This window comes from Xenia sp. Carnegie-2017, unplaced genomic scaffold (assembly GCF_021976095.1).
Source record: "Xenia sp. Carnegie-2017 unplaced genomic scaffold, XeniaSp_v1 HiC_scaffold_1, whole genome shotgun sequence".
NCBI classification, from domain to species: Eukaryota; Metazoa; Cnidaria; class Anthozoa; order Malacalcyonacea; family Xeniidae; genus Xenia; species Xenia sp. Carnegie-2017.
In genome coordinates this window covers 4,638,454-4,659,629 of record NW_025813402.1, presented here as the reverse complement: position 1 = coordinate 4,659,629, position 21,176 = coordinate 4,638,454, and the positions used below count along the sequence as shown (strand labels likewise).

At 32.5% G+C, this 21,176-nt stretch overlaps 4 protein-coding genes across 7 annotated transcripts; 2 read left to right on the top strand and 2 right to left on the bottom strand.

Annotated features, from left to right (window-relative positions):
- Positions 1 to 2,558: 2,558 nt before the first annotated feature.
- LOC124453738 (metabotropic glutamate receptor 3-like) lies at positions 2,559 to 5,867 on the bottom strand. The gene has a single exon (XM_047004625.1). It carries the CDS (start codon positions 5,865 to 5,867, stop codon positions 2,904 to 2,906), a length of 2,964 nt encoding a protein of 987 aa, XP_046860581.1. The 3' UTR covers positions 2,559 to 2,903.
- Positions 5,868 to 8,277: 2,410 nt separating this feature from the next.
- Positions 8,278 to 11,279, top strand: LOC124442249 (ras-related protein Rab-18-B-like). The gene is made up of 7 exons (XM_046992757.1): positions 8,278 to 8,378; positions 8,701 to 8,756; positions 9,094 to 9,155; positions 9,273 to 9,345; positions 9,801 to 9,919; positions 10,202 to 10,327; positions 10,601 to 11,279. Exons 1-7 carry the CDS (start codon positions 8,311 to 8,313, stop codon positions 10,712 to 10,714), a joined length of 618 nt encoding a protein of 205 aa, XP_046848713.1. The 5' UTR covers positions 8,278 to 8,310; the 3' UTR covers positions 10,715 to 11,279.
- Positions 11,280 to 12,150: 871 nt separating this feature from the next.
- On the top strand, positions 12,151 to 17,721 carry LOC124435514 (RNA 3'-terminal phosphate cyclase-like). 2 transcript variants are annotated; one of them, XM_046985485.1, is made up of 12 exons: positions 12,151 to 12,594; positions 12,740 to 12,912; positions 13,492 to 13,733; positions 13,817 to 13,955; positions 14,061 to 14,119; positions 14,211 to 14,352; positions 14,483 to 14,607; positions 15,263 to 15,321; positions 15,393 to 15,487; positions 15,725 to 15,829; positions 16,258 to 16,352; positions 17,325 to 17,721. In XM_046985485.1, exons 1-12 carry the CDS (start codon positions 12,309 to 12,311, stop codon positions 17,362 to 17,364), a joined length of 1,560 nt encoding a protein of 519 aa, XP_046841441.1. In that variant the 5' UTR covers positions 12,151 to 12,308; the 3' UTR covers positions 17,365 to 17,721. The 2 variants fall into 2 exon arrangements, with proteins under 2 accessions (XP_046841441.1, XP_046841449.1); XM_046985493.1 differs by lacking the exon at positions 12,151 to 12,594 and having other exon boundaries at positions 12,824 to 12,863.
- On the bottom strand, positions 16,508 to 21,168 carry LOC124435529 (ankyrin repeat domain-containing protein 13C-B-like). Of its 3 annotated transcripts, none has more exons than XM_046985504.1 (18): positions 20,949 to 21,168; positions 20,325 to 20,366; positions 20,147 to 20,251; positions 19,993 to 20,078; positions 19,820 to 19,865; positions 19,651 to 19,717; positions 19,478 to 19,560; positions 19,350 to 19,411; positions 19,206 to 19,252; positions 18,888 to 18,972; positions 18,678 to 18,785; positions 18,563 to 18,616; positions 18,025 to 18,104; positions 17,821 to 17,890; positions 17,729 to 17,757; positions 17,554 to 17,654; positions 16,971 to 17,074; positions 16,508 to 16,892 (listed from the first exon to the last, which is right to left on the bottom strand). In XM_046985504.1, exons 1-18 carry the CDS (start codon positions 21,067 to 21,069, stop codon positions 16,863 to 16,865), a joined length of 1,320 nt encoding a protein of 439 aa, XP_046841460.1. In that variant the 5' UTR covers positions 21,070 to 21,168; the 3' UTR covers positions 16,508 to 16,862. The 3 variants fall into 3 exon arrangements, with proteins under 3 accessions (XP_046841460.1, XP_046841477.1, XP_046841469.1); XM_046985521.1 differs by having other exon boundaries at positions 20,147 to 20,194; positions 20,949 to 21,167; XM_046985513.1 differs by lacking the exon at positions 18,563 to 18,616.
- Positions 21,169 to 21,176: the final 8 nt, after the last annotated feature.

Below are 21,176 nucleotides of genomic sequence, written 5' to 3'. Positions count from 1 at the left end.
TGAGTAAAGTGCAAATCAAGGTAAATTTGCCGTATTTCTTTTTTAAGAAAATATTCTTGACTTTTTTCTTTTTATGAATCTCTGCAGCTTTTGGTTTTTCAATAAAAACAACGACGCTTTCAGCACTTTCATTTTCCGTGTTGAAAGAAGACATTTCGATGATTTTTCGATAATCATAATTTGCTTGTTTTTGAAGCCATAGCAAGACAGTAAAAATCTGGAACAAATCTATAGTTTGTTACAGATTTTCATCCGATTTTTTGAGTCGGGCGACTTTCCAAATATGGAAAGACACGTAATATGGCGTCAGTGTCGGCCCGACAAATCGTTGTGTGTAAACGTACCTTTCCTCTACACATTTCTGTACTTGATATGAAAAAATTCTTCTTATGTTTTTTTATGCTTTCATGCATTAGTTTGGATGAATTTGACAGCAGACAAAAGTTTGCATATTACCTGTTCGTTTCAATTAATCAAACGACACATGACAGACTCTTTGTTAACAATAGACAATAGTAGCTTTACACACAGTAAATACGTACTGATCGTCCTTGAGTAAATCCCGCCTGCAAGAGCTCGTCACTTAAATGTTTTTTAATATTAAGTTCGAGAGCACATCATACACATCATAGTACATTTTTGACCGAGGCAATGGATAAAAGAGAATGTTTTAGGTTGTTCATGCAATTTTGTGACATGTAGCAGGCAACATTTAGCTATCTCTTTCTCTACGTTGAAATATGATTGATTTCACATCAGATTTAATGCGTTGAAATATATGAATAACAACTGTCTCTTTAAACATTTACGTTTCCAACGGATATTATTATCGACTCGTCCTCATGTTAATAATGGAGGAAGCCATTAATTAGTTCATTTTTCATTATATGGAATTTTTTTGAAATATATATATAATATATGAATTAGGAGGTTCTGGATCTTATTCTGTAGCAGTAATCTAGACGTGTTTTTCTTCAATAGAACTGAAAAGCAATTCATATATTTGCGCTATTGCAAGAAAAATTGAGATACTGTATTGTATATATTTGTAAATGTGTTTTGTGTTCAATGTGTATCCTGTAGCTTTTGTTGACAAACTGGTCAATCACGCCAGATACGGAGTTAGCTTATGTATTTTTAACATTTGCTTAGAAAATGTATGAAAGGTCCGTTGGTTCCCCTAAATTTGTATCACAGAAATGTTTCTGATTAATTTATTGGAAAAGTTGATGATAAGTGTTAGTGAACTTTAATTGTTAAGGATTAAAAGATCAAATATAATTTATCTATTCATAACTCTAATTGATTTAGTTACGTTGCCGTACTCTTTGAGAATGCCAGCACCACTAATTAAAAAGTTAGTGAGAAAGTCAGAGAAAAACAAAATTTCTCTGAAAGTTAGTTATGCTTACATTGTGTTTGTAGTAGCTATAGTTATCTTTATGCTTTTCTTCACAAAATGCTTCCTATTGTTTGTCAAAGAAAAAATGTTGATTATCCGAATACCAACATCTTGAGCACATTATAATTACATTCATTCCTATGTGTTTTTAGAGTTTACGATTTAATTATAAATAATTTTGCGATGATACCACAATCGCCGGAAACTTGAACTCAACAAAACAACCTGTCCGCAAATATCCACTGTAACTGATTATTCATTTTCAATTGGCTATTCTTTGAAATATATTTTTGAACATAATTTTGACTAATAGTTGAAATATATTTCGGAAGTTGCCGCGCTGGGTAAATTGCGGGTCTTCGGATAAATTTATTACAACATTCCACGTTTTTTATGTGCATGTTTTGGCAATGTCATAAGATTAGGAAATGATATGTATATTTGAGTCTAATTAATTGATAAAACTGAATTATTTTTCAGACAAAATAGATAATTAAAACAAACATTGTAAACCAATTAACCTTTTACTAATAACCAGCTCCTTCATCTTATCATAACAGTTATTATTACATGTATTTATATATTCTTATTTATTCTAAAAAGAAAAAAACAATCGTTGAGGCGTAGTTAGCAATTTACTGCATAAATTATAGTCTCGTCACCTTATAAACACATAAAACCTAGTTCTTAGTGCAAAATGAACTTCATGACCGTAAAGAAATTGTAAGCGCGCTCAAAATCGTAATTGTGTGTGATGAACAGTGAAATGAATATAACATATGATCAGAGAAACTTATTCATATCCATGTAGTAGCTCTGTCCATTTACAATATTTGAAATTTCATACAAGTACAATTCTTTATGCAAAAGATGATTTGAAAATCTCAGAAAACCAACCAATGAAAAAGCAATTTGAGTTTCAGAAATTTGAGTTTTTTCATTAATTACAAAAAATTCATAGACACATCTACATAATTCGAGAGACATTAATATAATTCAAGATTAGCAATTTGAGTTTCATTAACTACAAACAAATTCATAACTTATTGCTTTTGAGTGTTAAGCTAAGCTTGACAGTATGGTCACGTGGTGTACGGGAGAAGAAAGTCAATGGAAGGATTATTCAACGGATAAAAAACATTATATTTCACAGTCCTTGATACTATCTTCTTTTATTTTATGCTTTTACTCGATTCGTAACCAATGAAAGTAAGATATTTACAAAATAAGAACTATTTAGCTTTTCCTTTTCAACTTTATATATTCACACACTAAATAACAATTATTTATAATCTTTTGAATACCGTGCGACAGGAGAAAAAAATGATTAAATAAAGATGAAAGGAAATCCAATGCACGTTTAGTAGCTATACTCTATAACTTTGTAGGTACCTTTTTCATTGTTTGTATTGAAGGTGGTCTAAATGTATTTATAGTTAGATTGACATATAAATTTAGCTATTTAACTGGACTGTAAAATGGATGATTAGGATGAGCTTTCTTACAAAACAGTCTCTTTAATATGCCCATCTTTGCAAAAATTGCTTAAATTTATATCTAAATTGCAATCGCCATCATCCCAATTTAACTTCGTGTTTTTTTCAATATCTGGAAGAGAGTGTGTTTCATTCATCGGTAACTCACATGAATGCTTGAAATGTCTCTCCTTATCAACTGATTTCACGTGACCGAATGAAAAATCTTTGCTTTCATTAAAGGAAGATTTGGATGACTGATACGATCCATTGTTTTCATTGCCATTAAAAAGTTTGTCTTCCTCATTCAATAAGCAAACACATTCATCCTGAGAATTAGCTTGGCTGGACTTTTCAAGGTCCTTTGAATTTGATTCGTTGGTGTTTCTAGTTTTTTCATCTCTCTTTTTAGTCAAATTTATTACATCTCTTTGAGAAGATTCATTAAAAGGCTCAGTTTGTGTTTCTTTTTCTTGAGTGAATAAATGATGCCGAAAATTTCTCTGTGTAGACGTGACATCAAAACTATGAGATCGACATTGATTTTTGTTGCTTGAATTATGAGCAGCAGAAAATTGGCTGTTTGGTGCGCTTGTAGCGCAAAGATCACTGAGTAAAGAACCAAGTTGAAAGGAAGCTGCCGCTGCTGAAGTGGAATTGATACCATTGGAAATTCCGAAAGAATACCTGCGTATCTCATTTTGAAATTCTTCTTTTTTGTTTAAGTGTGAACGAAACAACAAGATATGCACTTTAGGACCAAACAAAAGAACCAAGATCATAAGACTGGATATGATCATTGCCAAACAATTTATTTTTACATCGTAGTCCAATGAAGCTCCGTATTGCGCGCACATAAATACCACCCAGACGATATTGAAGGTAAACATGCTTAGTCCAATATGTCGAACTTCATTGAAATTTTTTGGTAATTTTCTACCCTTAACAGCAAATACCGTACACATGATACTGAGAAAGATGAGAAGAATATGTGATCCACCATACCAATATTTATTAAAGTTGCATACAATGTACCGTTTCGTCAGCTTTAAAGAAAGGATTTTAATACCAGGAGGGTCAACTGCAATCCACAACAGGCAATATACAAGTTCACACAGTGTGAACGTAATTGTCATAGCAATTTGATATTTGTTCTTTAGGAGCCAGCATCCTCTATAGGACAAAGTAAACAGCAGCACAATTCGTAGAGTCTTGAATAACATGGCGGAGAGTGCGAGTGCGCATCCGAGGCAAAAAACCACTTGGCTTATGATGCATTTAAATTTTGAAGGTTTGCCAGCAAATGCAAAGGGAGCAATAAAAGTCCAAGATAATCCAACAAGTAGAAGCAGACTTAATTCGCGATTAGCTGATTTCACAACAGGTGTGTTTAAAAAATGTATAAAAACTATCAAGAAGAACAAAAGGATGATTATTGATACAGACGCTAAGATTATGATTGAAATTGTCCAAAAATCCCCCCAGTCGAGATAACTCAATGGTATGTAAACACAACCACTTTGCTGGCTATTTGTTACATAATGTTCAGAACAAGGAGTGCACGTTGTTGCATTTGGTCGATTAGTTATTGTTCCAGGAGGACAGCGTTGACAGTTCCAACAGCATTGAGGATCTTTCTTAGATGCAACTTGATACTCTCCTGGAAGACATAAAATGGAACACACGCCTTTTGGAGGAAACAGACCACTGTGCCATTGAATTTCTTTCTCATTAAGCTCCAAACTAGATCCATTCCAGATTCCTACATGACGTGGAGTTAAATCGGAATAAATATTAACTAAGTTGTACTTACCACCAACATTACCCTTTTTATCAAACTTTACATATTGACCGTTGTATTTCTGGAACGTGATCTCTTCTAATGACTTTAACAATTCTCTGGAAGTGACTGAAACACCAGCGTTTCTTTTATTGTTTAAGCTTTTTGTTATTCCAGCTGCTATAGCAAAAACTCCGTTTATAACGTTGCTTACATAATGGAATCGAGAAAATTGTTCTCTTTTCAGTTTTTGACTTTTTATATTGCAATTAGTTTTGTTTCTAACTGTGTTAACGTTCCTAATAGATTCTGATGGAGATAATTTGCAATCAAACAAATATTCCCAAGTTTCATTAAACCATATATTCCAGGTGTTATTGGTTGGCTTTAAATGAAGGAAATGATCTTCAAACTTTTTTACCGGTGTATAGTGATGGGCTAGTCCCAAAGTTCCAGAAACAATTTTTGAAAGAGTCTTATTCTTAATTGCCTTGGACCATGAATCGCTTGCAATAAGAGTTTTGTTTGCTAACCCAACATCAAGCATGGCTGATAACAAAATCTTTACATCAATCTCTGGCACAAATATTATCAAAATTTCAACATCAACCCTTCTCTTTATTTCTTTTACAATACCCTTTGCTGCATCCAAAGTCACAGAATATGGAACTGAGTAATCGTACGCAATGCAAATTCCCTCTGTTTTTCCTAACGATTTGAATGACTCGACTAATGCTCTTCCATAATCACCACTCGAAAACAAAATTCCAACATAATTCCAAGAAAGTTTTTTGAGTAAAGCCAAAAGCCCGCTGACCTGATTGGTATCAGGAGGGACTGTTCGAAAAAATGAGGAAAATCGCATTTTTTCGCTGAGATAACTTGATGTAGATGCAAATCCTATCTGAGGAATTTGAAATGCACTGAGAACTCTGTTTATTGCAATCGAAATTTCACTATTTCCTGCACCCAGAACAGCGATAACATTGCCACTCAGACGTTTTTCGTCTGTTTTCTTAGCTAAACTAGAGCAAATTTTGACATCTTTTTTATAACCATGTCTTTCCAAGACGATACTTGTTACATGTTGTTGCGCAATAGGAACTAAGTTACACGTGTCTCGTATTTCGTATCCTAGTGAGAATCCTTCTGGTAATAATGATCTTTCCCTCGCTTCTTTTAGGCCAAAAATGAACGCCTGCGTTAGCATCATGCCATCGACATAAAGATTAGAACATGCCCCTTCCTTTGATATATGGATGGGCAACAATGCACCAATAATTAATCGTCCACTTTTTCGAGCAATCTGTTGAGTAAAAGCATTTATCGTCTCGTTCACATAAATTCTGCTTGAGAAATCTTTGGAGTTTACTGCTTCAACAAGATTATTTGAATTACAAACATAACATACTGTTATGACAAAAATGATTAAAAATATAACAAGTCTGCGAGTAGAATTGACGTAAATTGTGATTCGCATTTTTATTAGAGAAGTTTTAAACTTTCTCAAACCCACTCTCTTCTTTCGAGATGAAATAAAATACGTTTTGGAAACTACAGATGATCTCTCATTAACAATAGTGACCTCTTCAATTTATACATTATTGTAATGATAAGCATGTCAACAGGGAGAGATTATTAGCATATCACAACGTCTACAATCGCCAATTCAAAAATAAAAAGTCTGTAAACATCTGCTTTCATTCTAAATGACTTCTGCTTTTGTTCCCATGTATTTATGCTACTCTTAATGATCAAAATTGCGTTTTACTTTCAAATATAAATGATTTATACTTAATTTCCCTTGGAAAATTATGGCTTTTTTGGAAAAAAAGTACTCAACTGGCTGCAATGATGTCCCAATTTGTTTAGGATGATAAAAAATTTATGTCAACATCGAGATGAGCTTTCTTCAGGGAAGCTAAAGAAATTTTCACTTTTAAAATAAGCGTCTTTTCTTGACGTGATTTGGGAAAGCGTTTTATAGGAATCGAGTTTATTTCATAATTATTTTTATATAAATTTAGCATATAATGCACGAAAATTAAATAAAAAATTAAAGATGCGATAAAATCTTTAAGACAATCGAATTTCTGAATTTAGCTCCAAAGTTGTCTTGAATTGTACAATCTAATTATACAGTTGTACTAACATTCAATTTATAAAATAACTTTTAAAAGAATAACGCTACAGGTAAATGTCAAAAGCATGCAGTCAAATGAAACAATGTGAAACATAAATTATAGTGCTTCATCGTCTTTCTCAAAAACATGTTTTCTAAAAACACAATTTTTAAAAGATTTTATTTTACGATCTCGTTCCGTGTATTTTTTTGTCCGTGCCTAACCATCAAGCACCTGCTGTGTAAACAAGGTATTGTCTTCGTCATAACATATGTTTTTTATGAAAGTGTTGTTTTAATGATTTGAATGCATAAGGCTTTCAATGAATGCAAAATGGAGATAGGGAAAATGACAAGCCATTAATTCATATCGTTATATCTTTATTTTAAAATCCGTGCAACTTTTTTTTCCTAAAGCAAATAAATATGTTAACTGTTAAAACACGCTGCTCTTGAACAAGTCTCCAAAATTCAAGTGCTGTGATGATTCATATAAACAGAGTCGACGGCAATTTAATCCCAATTATTCCATACTAACGTCTTAATATATAACTTATAAGTGTCAGTCATACGAAATAATGTGTAAATTATGTGAGTCACATTTTGTGAGGTGCTTTATCCTTGCAAAATAGAAACCTGTCTTTGTCACTGGATATAAATCAGAGGAGGGTTTGAGCTGATTGTGAAACACATTTTGAAATGCTGTGTACATTCTTTGATTTTCCATGTCACCTTGAATCTCAATGTAGATAGGTTAATGACCATTTGTTATGACTAATGTGTTGCTATGCAATGCTTCTCTTTTTTTTTAAAACTTATGTATCCTACGAAACAACAAATTGCTTTTCATTTTCTTTTAATTCAATATACCTATTTTTGTTGCCAAATATTGAATTGTTTCAATTAATGACGACAAAGTCTCCGTTCATCTGACAGAGATTACGGAAATACTAATAATTCCTGTATTTCCAATGTTTAATACTAAAAGTTCAAATCAAAAACCGCTCACATAAATATAAAATCCTTTGTAAAAGGAGGTATTAACTAACTTTTTACGCAAGGCAACCTGCTCGAACACAAATTTTGAGAAAAAGCAATTGACTGTGTTGACACTGGGGGACTGGATTCTAGGCAACATCCAATGATAAATCTTGTTGAAATTACATAAGATTATATTCTGTATTTTGCATGTCAGCAGCTGGCGGAATCTTAGCCTTTCTTGCAAACTGAATTCTACGTAATGAAGGAAAACCCCAAGTTTGCGTTTTCAAGCTCTTAAAAGCGAAGTGAGAACCAGGCGAAGGCGTCTGATTTTGCGTGCTTTTACAAACATTGACAACGTTCCTGCGTGCTTGAATGAAGTCTTTGAAACACTTGAAAACGATAAAGTACTTTTTTGTAAAACTAAACGCCGGATTTCCAGCAATCAAAACACTTGTTTGATATTTCATACATTACAATTACAATCAGGGGGGCCGGGGCGCACACATAAAAAAGGGACGTCATCATTTACCACAACAAAACACTAAAGATGGACGCTGATGTATTAGCTACACTTAAAATTCTTATCATTGGAGAAAGTGGTGTAGGAAAATCGAGGTATTTTCTAAGTATATGATGTATATGATGTTTGCATCATTTAATTATTTTGTATTTTTATTAAATCTAGTAAATATTTTGTTAGCTTTCAAATTTTTTAGTCAACGTTGCTATTTCAATAGTTTAAACGTTTGTACCCAGGACAAAGATATGTTGTAAATTGTTACTGCAACCAAATGAGCATTGTTTTTGAGGCGTTTTCTTTGAATTTTACTACTGTTATATGTTAGTTTGACTTACTACTTTTGATTATGTTTACTTAACTTGTTAAAAACTCAGCATTTATATGTTACATTTATAACTCTGATGCTATTTTATCCAGCCTCCTTCTGAGATTTGTGGATGATACATTTGATCCGGATCTAGGAGCAACTATTGGTAAAAATTATGATTATTGTTTTGGCATAACATTAAAGTTTCATTCGAAATCATGACAAATATTTTAATTGGTTTTCGCATGGATAAACTCAACGTAATGTACACAGTTAGTTTAAATACAAAATGTTTAAGCAATTTGGAAATTGGAAATTTATTTTCTGCTTTTGCTTTCCATTTGTGTACATGATCTATTATTACAATAATATACATATTATGTGACATTGCAAATATCATGATCTTTGAAATTTAAAAAAGTAAACAAATTTGCCCTGTTCTTCCTGGTAAAGAGATTTTATGTAAGGAAGTTTTTGATTACCCTGACAGCTTTCATTTACAGGTGTTGATTTTAAGATCAAGAGTTTAACAATTGATGACAATAGAGTGAAGCTCGCAATTTGGGTTAGTACTTAAAGAGTGAAATGTAATTAGATTCCTATCTTATTTTGTGACTTGTGGTGTCATCAAGTAACCAAAGATGGTAAAATTTAATGAATTCTAACTTTTTATAATTAAAAGGATACTGCAGGACAAGAGAGGTTTCGAACATTGACGCCAAGTTACTATCGTGGTGCTCAAGGATGTATTTTAGGTGGGTATGGAAAAAAAACAAACAAATAATAACCCAATTTAGGCTATTGAAAGGATCCATTGATTAAAGGTTACTTACTGCAGGTTAGAGTTCTGTAGTTGTGTAGTTGTCACCAGTGTAAGTCATAGATAAATGTTTAAAGTTACCTATGAACATGGATGGATTCAGGATGATTGTGTGTGTGGGGAGGGGGAGGGGGTGTGCTCCAGTATTAATAAGTTGTCAGTCAGTCAACGGTCAGTCAGTCTAGTTTGGATTTGTTTAAGTCTAGTCAGATTGTTTAAGATTTGTTTAAGATTTGTTTAAGATTTGATTGGTCTAGTTTGGGCTTGTTTAAGGGTGTTTTTACCCAATTCTAGCTTAGGCTGAGGGGTGCACACCCCAAACACCCCTCCCCTAATTCCATTGCTTTTTATGAAGGCTTGTAAATATTTATTTTGTAAATATTTTGATAGTTTATGATACAAGCAACCGTAGCACATTCAACAAGTTGGAAGAATGGTTAAACGAAGTAGAAGTTTATTCAACAAAACGGGACATTATTAAAATGTTGGTGGGAAATAAAATAGACAAGGTAAACAGATTATCTTTCTTTCATTTGTGCATTAAATATGATAATAAAATTCTTGAATATCTTGGTTTTGATAAATGATAATGACTGACAAGACAACCTAATTTCAAACAAAATGAAATTTGAAAAGAAAAGTGGAAAGTTTGCATCGTGTTTTTAACCATTTCATCATAGACTCATGTGTAGTTTGTCAGTTTTCATTACTCATGATATTTTTTCATTTGCCCTAATAATAGTCTCTTCTACAAAGTTATTGTTAACTATGGGACATTTTCTTTCTTAAAGGAAAATCGTGAAGTGGATCGACAGGAAGGAATGACTTTTGCTAGGAGAAACAAAATGCTTTTCATTGAATGTAGTGCAAAAACAAAAGATGGTGTGCAGTATGCATTTGAAGAGCTTGTTGAAAAGGTTTTGTATGTCTTTTTATTTTGATTATTAGAAATACGTGGAAAAAGAAAGTTTTGGGCAGTATGTGGTTCAAAATTAATATGTGTATTAAGACAAATATGTAAATCATTAAATACTCTTTCATTACCATTTAATGAGAAAGAAACCGCTATTGCAATGCAGTTAAAGGTTTTGCACAGCTGACCTGAGGAGTTGGAGTGCTAGTTGAATCCACCTAACATCAACCATTGTATCGTGCAATCAACGCAATCCAAAATGTTTCTTATAATTTAGATAATCCAAACACCGGGACTTTGGGAAAAAGATCATCAAAATACTGGAGTAGATCTTTCAAGCAGTAGTCAATCAGTTGTGCAGAGTTGCAGTGGGTATTGCTCAATGATTTAATTTTTTTCTTTGCCAAAAGACTAGTTAAGTGCAGCAAATTTAGATGTTTTCATTAATGTGATACTTCCATTGTGAAAAATGTACGTAGACTTGAACCTGGAGACGAGTTGTTTTTGGATTAGTGGTTTGGTATATGTTAGTTTCCTGCATTTTAACATTTGAGAACATGTCAGAAATTCAGCAATTTCTTTCTATGGATGTTATTCCTCAATTGTTATCGTCAAGGACGTTTTTTCTATGACGAGACACGTTGAACAAGTAAAATATTTGTAATAAGAAAGCAGCTTTAGTTAAAATGTAGTTACGAATGTGAAATCAGTTGTGGAAGCCATAAAAATAATCTGGTGCTGACTTTAAATGATATACATACAAGCAATGGGTATGTAATCGTCCGTCAATTCGTTAATTTTTCAAAATTTTGATTTGTGACTGTACAAAATGAAACTGTGCATACTTTACGTGGTGTATTTAATTTGCTGTATTATAAATATTTGCGTATCTTAAAGTTAAAATAATATAATCAAGTATATGAGTAATAAAAAAGCACGTTAATTGTATTTTTAAATTCATGATTGTTCTTTTTCGCGTAAATATTTCTCCCAATTAACATTACAGTAAATGTACATGACTTTAAATGAAACTACAATTGTAAGTAATTATTGCAAGTTGAAAGTGTACGGCATTTTTGTCGCACACGCTTAAATTTGCAATATTCACTTTGCTTAAGTGGTCAGGTTTTATTCTCTGCTATTGCAATCAGAAATTCAATATTAAGATGATTGGGGGAGGGGGTAAGCCCATGCGTGTTGTGCGACAATCATAAAATTCCATTTCTCTGGTGTCTGTTGTTCCCTTCAAAAATTGAAGACCATGAAGTCAGGCATGATGAAGCAACCTCTGATCGACCTTGGTAGCTTCGTTTTATATTTGAGAAGCAGAAGTGATATTCCTTCAATGTTTACATACCCCCTTTATAATAGTGTATCAAAAAAAGTTTTCTTGGAGACCTGGAGAAACTATTTTAAAATAAGTTGCGCGCGCAGATAAATAACAACTTTTGGTGATTCTAAGTACTGAAACGTTTTCTGGCACAGCAGACACTGAATGAAATTTTTGAAAACGCGAGGTGTTTTTTTAACAAGAGAGAGCTGTTGTTAAAAGTCGTAAACAGGTCTTGCGCACAAAAATTAGTCGTAGAAAAACAATTTTAAATTGATTTTATTTCATCGTTTCAAATTAATTGATGCAAACATCTGACAATACACAAGGTTAAATTTAAATGATGTAATTAATTAATAAAATCATTGTATGTATGTGCAACACAGTCCATATTAATGACTCACGTCAGGGTGATCTAATTGTTTTTTATTACTAATTTTGTGTCTGTTTTGAATTACTTTTGACAGCAGTTCTCTCGTTGTCAAAAAAATCTTGTTTTCAAACATTCCAGTGCCCAACTTTTCCAGAAAGACAACGATTCCAAGAATATATTAATTTGTTGTAGCACTTTTCTACAATCTTATATGAAGTATAAGATTTTTTTCAATATGGCTGATCAAGACAGCCATTTTCATGACATTCCCTTTGTTTTTAAATGGATATGATGACTCTACGAAAGTGTTTGTCATATATTTTACATAGAAAGAAATTGAAACTTTCATCTAATGTGCAAATTCTGTTTCAAGCTTCATTTCACAACTCAGCAGCCTTGACACAAAAAGTAAAACAAAAAAACGCAACAAGGCCACAATCTTTGTATGATAGTTTGAGGCTTTTACCCACTGCGACACAAACTGAGATCAAGAATGCTTACTATGAGTTGGCGATAAAATATCATCCGGATACCAGTAAAGAGGTAAACAAAGAAGAAAACTTTAGAGGTAAAAATAGGTTTTCTCTTCATTTTTATGACACTCTAAGCTCTTAGCTCTATTTATATACGTATGCTGTATGAGACTGAGAGTAGAACATATACTTGCGATAGTTTTTGGCACTGTGTGCCTAAATGCTTGCATCCTTTTATAGAAATCACAAATGCCTACCAAGTGCTGGGAAATGTTTCTTCAAGAAAGAAGTACGATGAAGAATTTGGATCATATTTCAATTTTCAAGGTTCCTTTAAGAAAGAAGCAATACGTCCGACATGGAGGTTATTTGACAGCAGAATAGTTAACATTGATGCAAAAAATATAAAGCAGGTGTCATTTTTTTAGTTTAAGATTTATTGGTGTGCAGTTTTTATTAATCACTTTACTTATGGTAGTTACATATGAACTTATACAAACACAGGGCTTTTCATATGTGTTTCTGCATCTTTCCAGACTCAAATGTAGAGAAATTGATTGTACCAGTTTAGAAAGTATTTTTTTGCACACCAGAAATTTTTTCATATTATCTTTTCATACCAAGCAGATTTATCAAGATGTTATATCATCAAAATGAAATGCCATCTTGCACTGTTAAATGACTAGTTGGAGTAATGATGAACTTCCAAATAAATAAATAAAAATGGGCTAAGATTTAGTCTCCAAATCAAAAATGGCTAAAATTTGTTTCTTAAATTCCAACCTCTTTCATATCATGAACATGTGCATAATACTGACATTTTATTTTGCATTGCTTTTGTGAGTGCACCATGAAATTTTATTTTTACAACAGCTCGTCAAATGATTGTACATCAAGTGATTGTTGACTGAGAAATGAAATTTTTTCTGTACTCACATTTTGACTTATGCTTGATGTTTTTGAGTAATGAATTTACTTATATTGTGTTTTAGGGAGAGACATTTATTTGTCATCTAGCATCTTTGAGCAGTATCTTGGGTAAACCATTTCGTGTTACTAATATCTGTCACCATGCTGTAATTCGTGGTATACCAGCCAATGAGATGAGAATAATGATTCTACTCAGACAATTATGCAATGGTTCATTGTCGGGTTCGAGGGGTTCAAAAACTATGACATTCTTACCATCTGATGTTCAGGCAGGAAAGTTTTATGTTGATGCTTATCAATTTGGGTGAGAAAATATTTTCGGATGTTTAGAAAATATTTTGCTCAGTGACTTTAAACTTATTTGTTTCCTGATTTCTTGCTGCTTAGTAACGTTTGTGATATCATTCCATTTTCCATATTGTGTATGATGTTTGCACCTTCTCCAAATCTTGGAAAATATAATATTCTTTTCCTAAATGGACCTACATATACATTTAATGGTTTGCACATTGACCATATTGCAAAGGTAACAGAGCTAGTGATTGCAAAACTTGTTTTCTAAAGCTATGTGCATTCTCATGTCCATCTTTACGTGAGTCAAAGATTACGTACCATTAAATTGATGTTTAAGGTTTATCTTCCTGTTATGAAAAACTTTGGAATGTCCTTTGAAATTGAAGTAAAAAAGAGGTATTTAATAAACTAATTAATGTTGTGCATCTTGTGAATTGTTGTTGTTTTTTCTGAAGAAAAAAATTAATTGTATTAATTGTTATTGCAGAGGCTACTTACCATATGGACGTGGTCGAATTGTGACCAAATCAAAACCAATTTTCAATTTTCAAAGTATTGATCTTACAATGCCAGGAATGGTTGTCAAAATAACTGGGCGAGCCTTTGTAGCTGGTGGAAAACCAATAAAAGTATGTTCTATGTCAATTTTTGAAGCGATCATTTTCATTTATGAAGTTCTAAGTCACATTTTCTTTTGAAATGCAGTAGTCATCAAAACAAACCAATGCCTATAGCTAGAAATGATTGTTTTATATGTAGATTGCACAAAAAATGGCTAGACAAGCATTAAAGTCTTTAAAGAAAAGGTTTAACGATATTCCAATTATGATAGACAGTGCCAGAGAATTGGATAGTCGGTCAGAAGGCATGGGTCAAGGCATTTTGTAAGTAATTAAAACTCACTTTTTGTGAGTCTCAAGTTATTTTTTTGTCTTAGAGTTTCATTTGGCTGATTGTTCAATTTCTACTTTTTCCCTTATGTTATGTTTGATTGAGCTCAGTTAGTAAGGATTCTTTAAGATGAGAAAATATTTTGATAGTCAGTAGCATCTTCAGGCGTCATAACTGTTACAATTCTGAAGTTGTTGCAAATTATTGGTTATGATTTTGATGCTTGAAGGTATTTATAAGTATAAATACAGAAAAGTGCTGAAGTCAGGAACAGCGCCACAAAATTGAACCTGGGTGGAGGGTGGGCTATGACTTATGTTTACTAAATTTACTGCATCTTAATTGTCATTTCTTTGCCTCAAGTTAGGTTAAAAAATCTAAATGTTAGCAAAAATTTTATTTTAGAGCAAAAAGTGGGAGGGGAGGATCGTTTTAATTCGTCAAATCGTTTAACAAATCTGTCTCATCTCGTATATTATTAGCACCAGACTCTTCAATTTTTATGACTCCCTTGAGATAAATTATTTCTGTTTTTATCAGTTGAAAACCAAGTATCTTGATTGTAGGACATGGTTCTGCTTCTGAACAACGTTATATTATTTCAAAAATACGTCTTTTCATATTATTGACTTAGTGAGGATTTTTTAGACTGGTGGCAGAAACATCAACTTCATGCGTGTTTTCGGGCTCTGGATTATGGAAAAAAGGTTCCCAAATAGAGTTAGATGAAGCTTAATATGGTTTATTTTGTATAATGGTCATTTTGTTGACTGTCTAGGTGTTGACACAGACGATATAGTTGAGATGGCAATTTCAGAACTTCTGAGTAACACAAATTCAGGTGGTTGCGTTGACAGTTGGATGCAGGATAAGGTAAAAAATTGTGGCGACTACTATCACATCATCGTTTCTAGACTATTGCAAATTCATCCAAATGTTATCCAATGTTATCCTAAAGTGAACACGATAAAGTACAGAAATCATTTCTATATTCTATCCTGTTGATATCCACACATTAAAGTGCATTCATACATGTGTTGTTGCTTGTTCACTGTTTATGATTTCAGTTTTGTTTTCGCAGCTGCGAGTAAAAGGTTTTTTCTTTTTTAGGTAATTACAGCAATGGCACTTGCACACGGAGAGTCAGTTGTATTATTTGGATCTTTAACACCACAAGCGAAAGCTGCTATAAAAGCATTGAGAATTCTAACAAAGGTATTAAAATGTTTCGTGTTTAAATGAAATTTGGAGGTTGTCGTTTAACAGAAATAGGACAATCTTTGTGACATTCACACTATAATTCTGTTGTCATTCCTACCTGCAACAGTAGACAATAATTAAGATCTTATTAAATATTGGATATTTATCGTGTCTTAGGGTAACTTTATCTGAAAACTCACGATGCTAAATATAGTTTTTCATTATCCTTCTCAAAGATAAAAATGCAAATGTCGTACGTCGAATGCCACCTTTTGTGAATTTTGATGAGGGCAAAGTAATGAAAAATACATGAAGTACCGCGTCCCATAATCTCAATTTAAACAGAAATGGACAAATTAACACATTATACAAGTAGCTTTGAAATATTTCCACGTAGTCTCATGCAGCAGAGTATTTCTCACTCTCAATTCGTTTGATTTTAGGTCCGTATCCAAGTCATCAAACAAAGCCATTCACCAGAAGTAAATATTGTTAAGTGTAAAGGTCTTGGTTTCACTAACTTGTACCTCAATAAAAGGTAAAAATTTTAAATTGTTTTAAGAAATGTCAATATCGTACCAATACTGGTATACATGCTTATGAATTGATTACGTCAACGGTACTCTCACACATATTTCTGTAGTCTCATACGTATGTATGTAAGTATGACAGAAAATTATTGAAACTACTGACTTTGTAAATCATAACGTCGAGTTATTTTAATCATTTCATTAACTTACATATACGTATAGTTATGTATAATATGCATTTGAATCTATTGTTAATTAATAACATGCACATAGTGATATTTATTTGATAAATCTGCATTTGCAATATCTAAATTTTCCCAGACAAAAATACAAACATGAAAAAATGAGCTAGCTATGTATGCCGTACATATTGTCAAATTATTTTGAAGTTTTTTTCACACAACACCCTTGTGAACTGTGCATTCACGTGCATTCCTGATGCACCAAGAAATGATATCACTCAAAGGATATTATGCCTTTTTGTATGCTGCACCATTTCAAAATTATAGTAAAAACATCTATAAATCTGGAAAGCGACATGGATCTTCCTATAAAAAATGTAATATTTATGATTGAAAGATTTCTCCAAAAATAAACGTCAAGCGCAACATGAAATGTCAACTTACCTTAAAATCTTTGGGAATGAGGAATTTCGAATCGGGAATCTTCACCTCGGCCTCAAATTTTTGAAACGTAATTCTTGCGACAATCGTTGGCAGGACAGGAATTTCTGTAAAAATAAACGAAATATCTCGTTGTGGTTTAGTGTCGCAATGCGTAAATAGTGTTGCTAATCTGTTTGTGTTTAAAAAATCTAAACGTTAACTCGTATGTTTGAGAATCACGCATGGCATGGATGCCGGAGTAGAAGAATCACGCATGGCCTGGAGGCCAAGCTAGATGAAATGAATAACGCATAGCTTGAAAACCAGGATAGTTGAAATGAAGAATTGTCATCCCTTTGAAAAAATTATTTTCAGTGCTCAGCTTAGCGAAGATGGAAAATTGATGGAAGATTAAGAAAATGGAAGACTGAGAAAAAATATTGGACTGAAAATTGTTCTCCTTAAGAAAACGGAGGTGGACAAATTGGCTAAAAATTGTTTCACGGTGGTTTTGAGAGGCTTTGGCAAATATATGTGTGGCCTATGTTCATAGAGTACAACGATACTTGATGAGTCATTAAAATGTCTGAAGTCAACAACATACCAACACGGACTGGGAAACCAGGCGGTAACTTCAGTGACACAAAGTCTTTCAATTTATCAAAATGTTTAAAAGGGGCGATAACTTCGAGGACATTTAACAAACTACAAAAAATTACACATTACAATTCACTTGTTGGTAAGAAATATTTGATTAAATTATTCACAATTATGCTTACGGTTCTAGTTTAAGAGGAAAGCCTTCGTTCTAGAAAATAAAAATTAAATTAAGTAGACGTTGGAAGTTCATGCTGAATTGGACATATAATACCATGGCAACAGTGGCCTTCATCGTCTTCTTTTCTTCTTTAAATATTGTTTTACGTCCTAAAGTTGGCATGCTAAAATGAAAATGGATATGTAATTCGTTCATGGAAAAGAAAATTATCAGGACATGCTAAGATTAAAATATTAAATGTCAGTTACTACTGCACAAGAACATTGATATAAGTTTTTTTCTGGCATTTTATCTTACTTTATCGTCTCACTGTCGATATACTTTTCCCATGAACAGCGTTCAACAGCTGGGGCTGATAAAGACTTCTTACGTTTCACCTGTTTTACAGTACACATGTAAGCGATATTTTATTTGATATTCGGGTATAAGCCAATAAATACAAAAAGATAAATTAGGCTGCCATCTTAATGAGGAAAGTTACATCTCCAAGTCATATGCGACAGTCATGTTCATTAAACTGAGTTTTCAGAATTGCTAAGTTCCAGGAAGTAATGTATAGGTTCTAAACACGTATATATTGGATTATTGAACATTTGTAGTTTAAAGACATTGTGAACAAAAACCCGGGCAAATCTACGTGCACACGTGATGCTAATGTTCGCGATAGAATGTAGAAAAGTTTACAAAACTGTCTCAATCCAAGATCCGATCTCTGACATTAGCGTCCGCGATCCATCGCCCGCACAATTGACTCGTGACCCCCCCTACCCTACCCCAATGAACACTTAGTAAAGACATGTTAGATATAGGGCGTATAAGAACAATTCTTTACTACCTCAGGTATACTCTCCACCGTTGATGTTCCCTTACTAATACTTTCAACAACAGCCTGAAAAGTTGTTAGATGAAGTTTGTGTGTTATATAACAGTCAGAAAACATTGACGTTCACCTTATTTTTTACAATATCTTCCTTTGAAAGATGTTCCCTTCTTTTTTTTGTAATTAATGTCATTCCATTTACATCATAAACATTTGCTACATATGATCCAACATTTTCCTAAATTTGAAGCCAGAAATCACCTAAGTTCTGAGATTAATGTAAGCAAAACAGGTATATCAAAGCATAATATATCGATACACATGTAAATTTTAGTCATACAATTTTGTCTTCTTTGAAAAACCAACCATCTTGTGAACGAGAGAAAGTTATTGGTTTTGTTGACATCATTGCTGATACTATGTCACTGGAATAAATGTTTGAACAAGTTACTCAAGGATGGTTTTATATAATGAAAACTAACAGTCTTTTAAAATAAACAACACAACTTTGGTCTTAAACATGTGAACAGATACAATCATCTCTTTTTTTCAAATGCATTATCATAAATTCAGGAAAGTCACTGCACCTTCTTCATAGATAGGCTTCATTGTATGATTTTAAGTTTCTTAGCACTATTTACAAGAAACTCTAACTAACCAGCTCATTAGTAAGTCTACTTCTTCATCAACTTCAGCATCACTGTCCTACAAACATGCAAAAAAAGTTAGAAAAAAAAATGAAATTAAATCCTTTCACCCAAATGTATCATGATCATGCAAGACTTAAAAAAGCTTGACGTACCTCATCTTGCATTCTCTGAAAGACCTTCTTCTCATTATCTAATATGGCAAATGACTTAGTACCTATAGAATTATAAAATAAGCAAAATATTCCAACAAAAACAACTTAATATTTCTCTTCTGTCAAACCTTCTGCATCTCCATTGAAAATTATACTGATGTCACCACGTTGCCATTTCATGTCAGCAAAGTCAATGAGTGTGCTATCTAATCTGATAAGAAATATAATTCATTAAAGATAATTTAAGGAACACACACCTGTCTTATGAACTAGAAATTGAATTCCATAATATACAGTGTACCTTATGCAACATCCTTTCTTAGAAATTTTACACGTGTCTGATGGCAATATCCTGGACACTAGTGGAACTGCAATGTTGGAAAACAAATAAAACTTATAATTCATTTAGGTCACTTAAAACTGAATTATGATCTTAGCCTTGAAACGTTTGTAATTACAGTTCAACTTACTCCAACTTGTAAAATCCCATTTAAGTTCAACATAAAAATCACCAAGCTATAACAATAGAATTAAATAATAAAATTGCAAACTAAAATTATTTAATGAAAAATATTATACATGTTAAATTGAAAAGTGAGCTATAATTAATTGATTGATATTAAATAGAAAGTTTTTGAAATACCCCGTGTAATGCTTTCATAAGTTTTGGTCGATTTCTTTCAATGTTATGCTGGTTCTGTTCTTTCATTTTTCTCAAGACTGCTTTAACTTAATAAATTGAGTAATGATCAAAACAAAGTTATGTAAAGTCATTCATTTATAAAGATTTAACATACCTATAGATCTGCTTCCCCAACTTATTGCCTCTGCTAGTGGACTCCAACCTGAAGCATTTTTCACTTTGATTGTAGCATTTTTTTCAAGAAGTAAATAAACACATTCTAATAAAAAATATTTCTATATTGGTACATATTTTATTAATTTTATCATTAAAATATACATTTTAAGACATACCTTTGTGGCCAAGCATAACTGCTAAGTGCAAAGGAGTATTTCCTGAAAAATCACATAGACAAGCATAATTACTAGAAATTATGGTATCTTTAACTATTTTTCTTAGTTAGCCATTGTATAAGTTGAGAAAGAGAAATATTAGCAAATTTTTTATGCTTGTTTAGGCATTCCTCAATATGAAAATAGTCCAATTGTCGTATTTCCAAAAAATACAAATGACACGGGTTTTATTTTCATGTTTGATGGAAATAATGAATAAAAGATAATATTTCCATGTGCACAAGATCTATAAGTATATCGAATTAAAATATGGCAACTTCAAAAACAAAAACTATATCAATTTGCCATTAATTTCGTTGAATCAATCAATTGAATGAAATACGTAATCCATTTATGCAGTATTTGTGGCATAAGCAGAAATCGCGTTAACGTTTTCAATATTCATAAAGAAATTATACGCAAGCACAAATTACTATGCAGTAGAAAACTAAATAGTACAAAAGAAAACTTGTATTTTAAGTGTCCAAGTGAATGATACATGTCGACAATGGCCAGTATTGAATTCAAATAATTCCGCATGATTCTTGTGTTAAGTAAAAATGGTAAAAACAAATCGCGACTTACCATGACTGTCCCTTTCATCGATATCATGATCATGCAAAAGACTTGAAACTTTCCTGAGGTTTCCTTCAAACACAGCCCTATGCAATGGATATTGATCGCAAACAGTTGTGCTTTCGCTCATTTCTTCATGAAGGTAAGAGCACAGAACAGATTTTCACAATTTCACTGTATGATAATGAGAATGTTTCTGTGATCGTAACTCTTTGAAATTTAGAAACGTTTTTGAAT